Source organism: Salvelinus alpinus, chromosome 2, assembly GCF_045679555.1.
Source record: "Salvelinus alpinus chromosome 2, SLU_Salpinus.1, whole genome shotgun sequence".
Lineage (NCBI taxonomy): Eukaryota > Metazoa > Chordata > Actinopteri > Salmoniformes > Salmonidae > Salvelinus > Salvelinus alpinus.
Genome location: NC_092087.1, coordinates 31,214,055 through 31,225,453, shown reverse-complemented (window position 1 = coordinate 31,225,453; position 11,399 = coordinate 31,214,055). Strand labels below are relative to the sequence as shown.

Genomic DNA, 11,399 nt, shown 5'->3' with positions numbered 1-11,399 from the left:
TACAGTATGTAGATATTCCATAAAAAAATCAGCCAAATCCAGCTACATTAGTACTACACTGGGGCGCACTGCCTTCATATCATAGGCCAGCATTAGCTAAAGCTTAATAATAGCCACACCATACCAAACTTTCACAAATGTTTCTTAACTTTATCAGGGTGATATCAAAAGTAAGTAAGGCCATTGTTTATAGGGAAAATACAAGCAGAAGAGCGATTGTAAACCAGGGAAAAAATTAACTTCCCTCCCCAGTGCCTAATAAAAAATCACACAACCCTCCCCTATTTTGGACCACCCCTCCCCCCAGTAACTTACGATCTGACCCTTAGCAGTTTCGTATCTGAGAGTAAATAGAGCCTAATATATTGAGAAAAGTCACCTTGTCCTAGAGAGATTTACATGGTTATCAAAACATCACGCCAGGGTAAGCCTACACAAAACACAGCCCTTATTTTAAGTGATTCTAAAATTCCCTATTGGAAAAATTAATGGTGGAATATTGATTGGATACCATTTCCCTGTTTGACCTCTAGGTTTTATGGGTATTATGACACCTCCACTGTGGGGCTCTATGGAGATTGCTCGTACCTGGTATCCAAACATGCATGGCTTGAGAGATGCGGTCACCGTTCTAGCATGTGTAGCTAACTATCTAGTTTAAATCCCAACAGTACTGCTACAGAATCATAACATTTGATAAACACTTAATTTATCCTACATCATCATCAATATCTGGTCTGGTTGTCTGGTACACGCAGTAGAGAGAGGCAGAAAGATATAGAGGTAAATCACAATCACTAAAAGAAATGGAGCTATATAACTAGCATATTTACATTAAACAGCTGATAGCCCACCCCAGGGTCAGCTGATAGCCCACCCTCTTTTCCCGATGTCAATAATATCTTTAGGAGGCACTGTTACTAGCTTCCTTACAGTTTGTGATGATGAGTGAGTGTGTTGTTGCAGAAATAAATAGGTCTATGCAAGAACAAAAAATTGCTACAGAGATATTTGGTATGTTATTTATTTTTCATTTTGAGCACCCCCTGAAAGGTCTGTGCACGGCCCTGCTCCTTTACAGTGCGTTGATCTGTTCGCTGCTCTGGCACCCCAATGGTGGAACAAACTCCCTCACGACGCCAGGTCAGCGGAGTCAATCACCACCTTCCGGAGACACCTGAAACCCCACCTCTTTAAGGAATACCTAGGATAGGATAAAGTAATCCTTCTAACCCCCCCCCCCTTAAAAGAGTTAGATGCACTATTGTAAAGTGGTTGTTCCACTGGATATCATAAGGTGAATGCACCAATTTGTAAGTCGCTCTGGATAAGAGCGTCTGCTAAATGACTTAAATGTAAATGTAAATGTAAATGTTTATTCACCATTTCTGCAAAGATAACTGAAATCACTCAATCAAACTAGTATACATGCACATGAAATGTATAACACACAAAATTAAATTGTATATATTATTGAAACATTAAACAGAATACATTTCACTGTCCCTGTCTCTCCCCTGATACTTGTCCCTCCCCTGCAGGTCCCTGGTCCTGTTCCTCTTGAGGAGTTCCTGGAGCCCACTCGAGGAAGGTACGGAAGTGCTCTGCTGTGTTGAGCTCAGGTTTCTTCAGCAGCAGGTGACATTTTGGCAGATAGTAGGCCGCCATCAGCCCCATGTTACTGAGCAAACTGACAGATACATGGACAATGGAGCGTTCCTTGTCATTCAGACCAGTGTAGATGGGGATGAAGACCACCCAAACCACGCAGTAGGCCAGGGTGGAGAAGGTGATATCTCTGGCCAGGTTGTATTGGCGAATGGGCTTCACAGCCATGAAGGTGCACATGAAGGATATGAGGGCGAGGAGGCCATTGAAGCCCTGCATCAGGCCCAGACATAAGATGGGCTCCACAGGGCATCGTAGGAACTTTCTCACAAAGGTCACCTTTATCTTGGCCAGGTACCGGGATAGAGAGGGCCCCTCCTGGACATAATAGCCACAGATCCCTGCCTGCACACCACAGCAGGCCAGTACCAGCAGCCAGCCTCCAGGGCCTCTCAGTGTAACCAGATGAGACGGAGCCTTCTCAGGGAACTCAGTCACATACACAATCTGTCAAAAGAGGGAGGAGGATGGAAAATTAGCTAATATTTGATTCAAGATACTCTGGGTCTTCCTCACTCATATTCATTCAAATGTCTCCTGGACTGTTGGCTTTCTTTTACATCAAAGAAAACCTATTTAAACTATACTGTATATAGAAAAGTATGTTTTAGTGGATTTGGCTATTTCAGTCACACCCATTGCTGACAGGTGTATAAAATCGAGCACACAGCCATGCAACCTCCATAGACAAACATTGCCAGTAGAATGATCTTACTGAAGAGCTCAGTGACTTTCAACGTGGCACCGTTATAGGATGCCACCTTTCCAACAAGTCAGTTCCTCAAATGTCTGCCCTACTAGAGCTGCCCCGGTCAACTGTAAGTGCTGTTATTGTGAAGTGGAAACTTCTAGGAGCAACAAAGGCACAGCCATGAAGTTGTAGGCCACACAAGCTCATCGAACAGGCCCGCCGAGTGCTGAAGTGCGTAAAAATAGTCTGTTCTCAGTTGCAAAACACACTACCAAACTGCCTCTTGAATTGCCTCTGGACTGCCTCTGGACTCACTACCAAACTGCCTCTGGACTGCCTCTGGACTCACTACCAAACTGCCTCTGGAACTGCCTCTGGAGTTCCAAACTGCCTCTGGAAGCAACATCAGCACAATAACTGTTAGTCGGGAGTTTCATGAAATGGGTTTCCATGGCCAAACAGCCGCACACAAGCCTAAAATCGCCATGCGCAATGCCAAACGTCGGGTGGAGTGGTATAAAGCTCGCCACCATTGGACTCTGGAGCAGTGGAAACGCATTGTCTGGAGTGATGAATCACGCTTCACCATCTGGCAGTCCGACGGACGAATCTGGGTTTCGCAGATGCCAGGAGAACGCTACCTACCTGAATGCATAGTGCCAACTGTACAGTTTGGTGGAGGAAGAATAATGATCCCGGGCTGTTTTTCATAGTTCGGTCTAGGCCCCTTAGTTCCAGTGAAGGGAAATCTTAATGCTACAGCATACAATTTTTTTTATTTCACCTTTATTTAAACAGGTAGGCTAGTTGAGAACAAGTTCTCATTTACAACTAATACCTGGCCAAGAAAAAACAAATTAATGCTACACAAACAACAACACAGAGTTACACATGGAATAAACAAACATACAGTCATTAACACAATATAAAAAAAGTATATGTACAGTGTGTGCAAATGAGGTAAGATAAGGGAGGTAAGGCAATAAATAGGCCATAGTGGCGAAATAATGACAATTTACCAATTAAACACTGGAGTGATAGATATACTGGGGTGCAAAGGAGAGAGAAAAAAATAACAGTATGGGGATGAGGTAGATGGATGGGCTACTTACAGGTGCAGTGATCTGTGAGCTGCTCTGACAACTGGTGCTTAAAGTTAGTGAGGGAGATATGAGCTTCCAGCTTCAGTGATTTTTGCAATTTGTTCCAGTCATTGGCAGCAGAGAACTGGAAGTAAAGGCAGCCAAAGGAGGAGTTGGCTGTGGGGGTGACCAGTGAAATATACCTGCTGGAGCGCGTGCTATGGGTGGGTGCTGCTATGGTGACCAGTGAGCTGAGATAAGGTGGGGCTTTACCTAGCAAAGACTTATAGATGACCTGGAGCCAGTGGATTTGGCGACAAATATGAAGCGAGGGCCAGCTAACGAGAGCATACAGGTCGCAGTGGTGGGTAGTATATGGGGCTTTGGTGACAAATGGATGGCACTGTGATAGACTGCATCAAATTTGCTTGGTAGAGTGTTGGAGGCTATTTTGTAAATGACATCGCCGAAGTCAAGGATCGGCAGGATAGTCAGTTTTACGAGGGTATGTTTGGCAGCATGAGTGAAGGATGCTTTGTTGCGAAATATGAAGCCGATTCTAGATTTAATTTTGGATTGGAGATGCTTAATGTGAGTCTGGAAGGAGAGTTTACAGTCTAACCAGACACCTAGGTATTTGTAGTTGTCCACATATTCTAAGTCAGAACCGTCCAGAGTAGTGATGCTGGACAGGCGAGCAGGTGCGGCAGCGATTGGTTGAAGAGCATGTATTTAGTTTGACTTGCATTTAAGAGGAGTTGGAGTCCACGGAAGGAGTGTTGTATGGCATTGAAGCTCGTCTGGAGGTTAGTTAACACAGTGTCCAAAGAAGGTCCAGAAGTATACTTAACTATACTTAACTTAAATGTAAATGTTAAATGTAAATGTATACAGAATGGTGTCGTCTGCGTAGAGGTGGATCAGAGACTCACCAGCAGCAAGAGCGACATCATTGATGTATACAGAGAAAAGAGTCGTCTCAAGAATTGAACCCTGTGGCACCCCCATAGAGACTGCCAGAGATCCGGACAACATGCCCTCCGATTTGACACACTGACTCTGTCTGCGAAGTAGTTGGTGAACCAGGCGAGGCAGTCATTTGAGAAACCAAGGCTGTTGAGTCTGCCGATAAGAATGTGATGATTGACAGAGTCGGAAGCCTTGGCCAGGTCGATGAATACAGCTGCACAGTATTGTCTCTTATCGATGGTGGTTATAATATTGTTTAGGACCTTGAGCGTGGCTAAGGTGCACCCATGACCAGCTCGGAAACTAGATTGCATAGCGGAGAAGGTACGGTGGGATTCGAAATGGTCAGTGATCTGTTTGTTAACTTGGCTTTTGAAGACCTTAGAAAGGCAGGGTAGGATAGATATAGGTCTGTAGCAGTTTGGGTCTAGAGTGTCTCCCCTTTGAAGACGGGGATGACCTTCGGCAGCTCTCCAATCTTTGGGGAACTCAGACGATACGAAAGAGAGGTTGAATAGGCTAGTAATAGGGGTTGCAACAATTTCAGCGGATCATTCTAGAAAGAGAGAGTCCAGATTGTCTAGCCCAGCTGATTTGTAGGGATTCAGATTTTGCAGCTCTTTCAGAACATCAGCTGTCTGGATTTGGGTGAAGGAGAAGCGGTGGGAGGGGGGGGGGGGGGGGCTTGGGCAAGTTGCTGCAGGGGGTGCTGAGATGTTGGCCGGGGAAGGGGTAGCCAGGTGGAAAGCATGGCCAGCCGTAGAAAAATGCTTATTGAAATTATAGATTATCGTAGATAATCACCGATTATCATCAGTGGTGACTGTGTTTCCTATCCTCAGTGCAGTGGGAAGCTGGGAGGAGGTGCTCTTATTCTACATGGACTTTACAGTGTCCCAAAATGTTTGGAGTTGGTGCTACAGGATGACAATTTTTGTATGAAAAAGATAACCTTAGCTTTCCTAACTGACTGAATATATTGGTTCCTGACTTTTCAGTTCCCTGAAAAGTTGATCGCGGGGGCTATTCGATGCTAATGCCGTACGCCACAGGATGTTTTTGTGCTGTTTTTTGAATGGTGCATGCTTATTTAAGATTGTGAGGACAGCACTTTTAAAGAGTAACCAGGCATCGTCCACTGACGGAATGAAGTCAATATCCTTCCAGGATACCCGGGCCAGGTCGATTAGAAAGGCCTGTTCGCTGAAGTGTTTTAGGGAGCGTTTGACAGTGATGAGGGGTGGTCGTTTGGTCGCAGACCCATTACGGACGCAAGCAATGAGGCAGTGATTGCTGAGATCCTGGTTGAAGACAGCAGAGGTGTATTTGGAGGGCAGGTTGGTTAGGATGATATCTATGAGGGTGCCAGTGTTTACAGATTTGGGGTTGTACCTGGTAGGTTCATTGATAATTTGTGTGAGATTGAGGGCATCAAGCTTAGATTGTAGGATGGCCGGGATGTTATGCATGTCCCAGTTTAGGTCACCTAACAGCACAAGCTCTGAAGATAGATGGGGGGCAATCAATTCACATATGGTGTTCAGGGCACAGTTGGGGGCAGAAGGTGGTCTATAGCAAGCAGTAACGGTGAGAGATTTGTTTCTGGAAAGGTGGATTTTTAAAGTAGAAACTCAAATTGTTTGGGCACAGACCTGGATAGTAAGACAGAACTCTGTAGGCTATATCTGCAGTAGATTGCAACTCCGCCCCCTTTGGCAGTTCTATCTTGTCGGAAAATGTTATAGTTAGGGATGGAAATTTCAGGGTTTTTGGTGGCCTTCCTAAGCCAGGATTCAGACACGGCTAGGACATCCGGGTTGGCAGAGTGTGCTAAAGCAGTGAATAAAACAAACATAGGGAGGAGGCTTCTAATGTTAACATGCATGAAACCAAGGCTTTTACAGTTACAGAAGTCAACAAATGAGAGCGCCTGGGGAATGGGAGTGGAGCTAGGCACTGCAGGGCCTGGATTAACCACTACATCACCAGAGGAGCAGAGGAGGAGTAGGATAAGGGTACGGCTAAGGGCTATAAGAACTGGTCGTCTAGTACGTTCGGAACAGAGAGTATAAGGAGCAGGTTTCTGGGCGCGGTAGAATAGTGCATAATGTACAGACAAAGGTATGGTAGGATGTGAATACAGTGGAAGTAAACCTAGGCATTGAGTGACGATGAGAGAGGTATTGTCTCTAGAGACATCAATTAAACCAGGTGAGGTCACCGCATGTGTGGAAGGTAGGACAAGAGGGTTAGCTGAGGCATATTGAGCAGGGCTGGAGGCTCTACAGTGAAATAAGAGAATAATCACTAACCAAAACAGCAATGGACAAGGCATATTGACATTAGGGAGAGGCATGCGTAGCCGAGTGATCACAGGGTCCAATGAGTAGCTGGACGGGCTGGTGACACGGCGATTCAGACAGCTAGCGGGCCGGGGCTAGCAGAAGGGACGTCGCAAAGGAAAAAGTCTGTTGTAGCCCCCTCGTGCGGTTACGTCGGCAGACCAGTCGTGATTGATCAGCAGGGGTCCGTGTAGTAAAAATGACATTCTACAATGACATTGTAGATGATTCTGTGCTTCCAACTTTGTGGCAACAGTTTGAGGAAGGCCCGTTCCTGTTTCAGCATGACAAAGCCCCTGTGCACGAAGCGAGGTCCATACAGAAATGGTTTGTTCAGATCGGTGTGGGAGAAATTGACTGGCCTGCACAAAGCCCTGACCTCAACCCCATCAAACACCTTTGCGATAAATTGGAACGCTGACAGCGAGCCAGGCATAATTGCCCAATGTCAGTGCCCAACCTCACTAATGCTCTTGTGGCTGAATGGAAGCAGGACCCCGCAGCAATGTTCCAACATCTAGTAGAAAGCCTTCCCAGAAGAGTGGAGGCTGTTATAGAAGCAAAGGGGGGCCAATTCCGTATTAATGCTCATGATTTTGGAATGAGATGTTCGACGAGCAGATGTCCACATACTTTTGGTCATATAGTGTAGATGTATAATATCTCAATGATTCATGTTTGTCTGGTGTTCTACAGGTCTAGGCTTTACCTGCAGTGAGAAGGCTAGGATGGTGGACAGGGTGACCGTGTGGAAGATGGAGCTGAGGGGAAGCTGCAGACGACACACCATGTCCCCTGGCTGGACCAGGAACAGCAGCAGGCAGGCACAGCCTACCATCATGCTGAGTAGGGACACACCACCCAGGGGCCCCCCAGAGGCTCTCACCAGCGGAGAACCCCGGTGCTGCAGGAACAGGACCCCCACAGCCCCCTGACAGGCCAGCAGCACCAGCATGGCCAGCAGCAGCCCCAAGGACTCAGGCTGGCCCCAGGTCAGGAAGTCAAAGGTAGGCTCGGTGCAGTTGGTGCTACGTACCAGGGACCACTGGCCCTCTAGACACTGGGTACACTGGATGTCCACTAGAGTCAGAGAGGGAGCAGAGACGTGTAGTTAGAATGATAGAACCTGATAAGAGTAGAAAGTCTTAAGGCCAGTCTTATAACGCCACCACTCACACCTTTCAGTTTTGTAGATGTATTGAGCATTTTTTTAACACAGCGTTTGTCAGCATGTGAGAAAAGTGTAAAGCTGATGTCCATGTTGCTAGAGAAAAATATCAAATAAATCTACAAAACATAATCTCAAGAGTTATCGAGTTTTAATGCATAGATTGATGGAAGTCTGTGAATCACCCACTTCTGCCATTCTGGAAGGTGCCCGGTAAACAGTCAATACAGTCAAAGCAGCAGGAATGGAAGCCTTTCACTCTGCGCACCTGGCCAGGGCCACACTCAGAGGAACAGGTAGACTCAGGGGCCTGCAGCAGAGGTGGTGTCAGAGAGAACTACTTTGCAGGGCGTAGCTGGCACATTGAAATGTTTAGTCCCAGAGGGGAAAATGTGAAAAGCCGATAAAGTGCAACATAATGTTTGATGAGGAGATGCGGGCGGAGATTACCTTAGCACATACTGTATGCCATTGGATGAGAGTGTTATTGATTGACAGGTTCTCATAGAAGGTGCCGACATCTTTGAAACTCAGATTGTTGTTGCCCCAGACCCACTGTAGTATGTTGTAGCCAATGTTTGGGTTTCCATTACTGTCAAACTCAAAATGACTTCCATTTAGACTGAAGTTAACCTCCTTGAGCACCTCCAAAAGCTGCAGGGTGTCAATCAATGTGTTATTTATCTTTGTTAATTGCATGTGTAAAGTACCTTGCACAGCTTCACATAATCATTGTTTGGAGAAAAAAATACTGAGGGAGAATGTACCTGCCAGGGGTAGAGTTTGCTTTTAGCGTCCCTCAGGCAGCTCTTAGCATTGCACCTGAGCATGTTGTGCAGTGCGTGTGCAACACTGTAGATGGCAGCATAGACCCTGAAAGCTGACCTCTGCAGTATGGGCTTTGTCACTAGACTTATGTTGTCTAGGGACAGGTTCCAGCAGTCTGGGCATGGGTTCATACTATGGGTTGGCTCTGTATCTGGACCTGGTGAGGGCTGCCTGGCCCTCTCCTCTCTGATCCTGGAGAAGAGTTCCCTGGTGTAGGGTGTGAGCAGGCCCAGGGTCTGGCTGTGGACTGTGAAGGCAATGATAGTGCCCACAGTGTGGATGTTTGGGAGAGTTGACAAGTCACTGTTCAGGGCCCACGCATCGCTGGCCACCCAGACCCCTGTCAGATTCCTCCTGATCACCTGATCACAAACAGCATGTTGGGATCTTACGTTGCCCCAGTTCTTACAGACAAATGTATTATTCAGAGGAGGCTGGTGGAAGAAGCTATAGAAGGACGGCTCTTTGCAATGGCTGGAATGCAATAAATGGAACAGTATCAAACACAACAAACATCTGGAAACCACATTTGACTCTGTTCCATTTATTCCTTTCCAGCCATTCCAATGAGTCTGTCCTCCTATAGCTCCTCCCACCAGCCTCCACTGGTATTCGTGTATCCCTCTAATCTGAATGTAGATGCTATAAATGAGTAGCATTACTGTACTTAAAAGCAGTCAAATCAACGGCTGCATAAAGCCTTTTGAAAAGCTTCTGAGAAACTTTTTACAACTTTGTAAAATTCTCTAGACCTCTTGTGTGACTTGCTGTCTTACTGACCTCAGTGAAGAAGGCTCTGGCGGGCTGGGAGAGAGAAAACACCACCACCACACCCACTTTGCTCTCTGTGATGCGGTCCAGCATCTCTCTGACCACAGGCTGTGGGTCGCTATAGATGGGGATTAACCCCTCGTACGCCACACAGATGGAGCTCTCTGCTGCCAGGGTAGAAAACTGGCGCTGGCCCTGACGTCCATACTCATCCTCACTGCCCACGACAGCCACCCAGTTCCACTGGAACCTGTTCATCAGACGCACCATGGCCTCCACCTGCCTCTTGTCACTGGGCACTGTGCGCAGGAACGATGGGTACAGACTCTTGTCACTGAACTTGTCACTGGTGGCACTGTAGCTGATCTACAGGGGGCACATGGTAATGAAACAGATGAAACAACAGTAGATTAAAAACAAACGGTTATGTCTATACTCATTGCAGTTGTATCTCATATGTTCATCTTAGTTTCACCACAGCACACAGTTCAATCCAAATGACATTTAAGGGATTGTTGTAGAGGGGCAAAAGCTGTATTCCAATTTTTTTTATCACCTTGTTTTTTGAGTATGTTATTGTTTGCATTGAAAGACAACTTTCCAACATGTGACCAAACAAACCTGCGGCATGAGGAAGAATCCCAGTAGTTTTCCTATGACTGAGACCATCTCTGAGGTGGATGGGCCGATGACAGCCACCACACGGGTTACGTAGTCCGTGTAGTTACACATGATGGCCAGCTCTCGGCTGGAGCCCTCTGTGAGAAAGAAGAGGGTGGGCTTCACGATGACGGCAGACTGCTTGCAGGTGTCGAAGATCTCATAGCCCAGCCTGATGCCAGGGAGTAGGGTGGAGTTGGCGTTGATCTCATCCACTGTGTACTTCATCACCAGGGCCATACCCAAACCAAACGTATTAATACTGCCATTCCAAACACAGGACAGGGAGGGGCTGTTATAGTGCTCTCCATGATCAGATGATTCAAACATATTAGAAGCAAGCAATACTTAGAATGAAACATGTGGAATCTGCAAATACAATTACAGTATAAAGGCACTAGACATAGAACAAACGTCATATTCAGACAAAAGTACATTAATCATTCATTATAAGTGGGTCTTGTGTTACTGTACCTGTCACAGCTAATGCTGTCCGGCTCTACTCTCTGGCTCAAGTTGCTGGTGAGATCATTGATGGGGAAGAGCCCCCCGAGGAGGATGTCTCCCGAGGAGTTGAACAGAGTTGTAGTGATGTTCTGGAACCATGGTGGAGAGCTCTGACTACACCCTGCTCCAAACAGCCAGCATAGAACCAGCAGTCTCAATGGCACTGCCATGCTGCTGAGGGCAGGAAGAGACATGTTGAGAGGACATGGCAAACATCAGAGAGTAAAAAAGGCATCAACAAATGAGAGTTTAAAGAGATGCATTGAGAGATAAATGAAGGGTGAGAGGGAGAGAGAGAAAGAAGAGACAGAGTCAGCAGCTGATGCTGTGAGAGAAAGGTAATTTGCCAACCAGTTACAGAGTGATGGAGAGGCTCACCTGTATGGGTACTTTCACAGCCCAGCGAGTCAATGGGGAGAACTGTTCTATCAGTCTGTCTGCACCTCCTGTGTCTCCTGTATTGTGATGAGTGGTGAACTGAATACCTGGGGTCAGGCTGTCCTGTGCCAGACTACAGGTCTCATCACAGGTGTGCAGTTGCTGTCAGCATGACTCCGGAGGTATATTTGCATTTAAATTGATGGTGCATGTGAAGATGTTTGAAATGAGACACCAACATATGAAAATCACCAGGTGACAGGTTATTGTACCACACTTCCAGAGCATTTTATTGATATTTGCTTGTGGTTGGCTGATCAGGCCTCGTCAGTGTA

At 46.4% G+C, this 11,399-nt stretch overlaps 1 protein-coding gene across 1 annotated transcript; it reads right to left on the bottom strand.

Annotated features, from left to right (window-relative positions):
• Positions 1-1,093: 1,093 nt before the first annotated feature.
• LOC139558723 (taste receptor type 1 member 3-like) lies at positions 1,094-10,911 on the bottom strand. Its single transcript, XM_071374095.1, has 8 exons — positions 10,654-10,911; positions 10,141-10,441; positions 9,529-9,885; positions 8,688-9,110; positions 8,371-8,574; positions 8,110-8,230; positions 7,462-7,832; positions 1,094-2,115 (listed from the first exon to the last, which is right to left on the bottom strand). The coding sequence occupies exons 1-8, from the start codon at positions 10,878-10,880 to the stop codon at positions 1,498-1,500; spliced, it is 2,622 nt and encodes an 873-aa protein (XP_071230196.1). The 5' UTR covers positions 10,881-10,911; the 3' UTR covers positions 1,094-1,497.
• Between the last annotated feature and the right edge of the window lie 488 nt (positions 10,912-11,399).

What these genes read in the sequence shown, in the direction of transcription:
- LOC139558723 (XM_071374095.1), bottom strand. Translation starts at nt 10,880, where the DNA reads ATGTCTCTTCCTGCCCTCAGCAGCATGGCAGTGCCATTGAGACTGCTG. An exon ending in GGCATACAGTATGTGCTAAG is followed by an intron (nt 8,231 to 8,370) that starts GTAATCTCCGCC and finishes CCTCTGCTGCAG; the next exon opens with GCCCCTGAGTCTACCTGTTC. An exon ending in TCCTAGCCTTCTCACTGCAG is followed by an intron (nt 2,116 to 7,461) that starts GTAAAGCCTAGA and finishes CTCTTTTGACAG; the next exon opens with ATTGTGTATGTGACTGAGTT.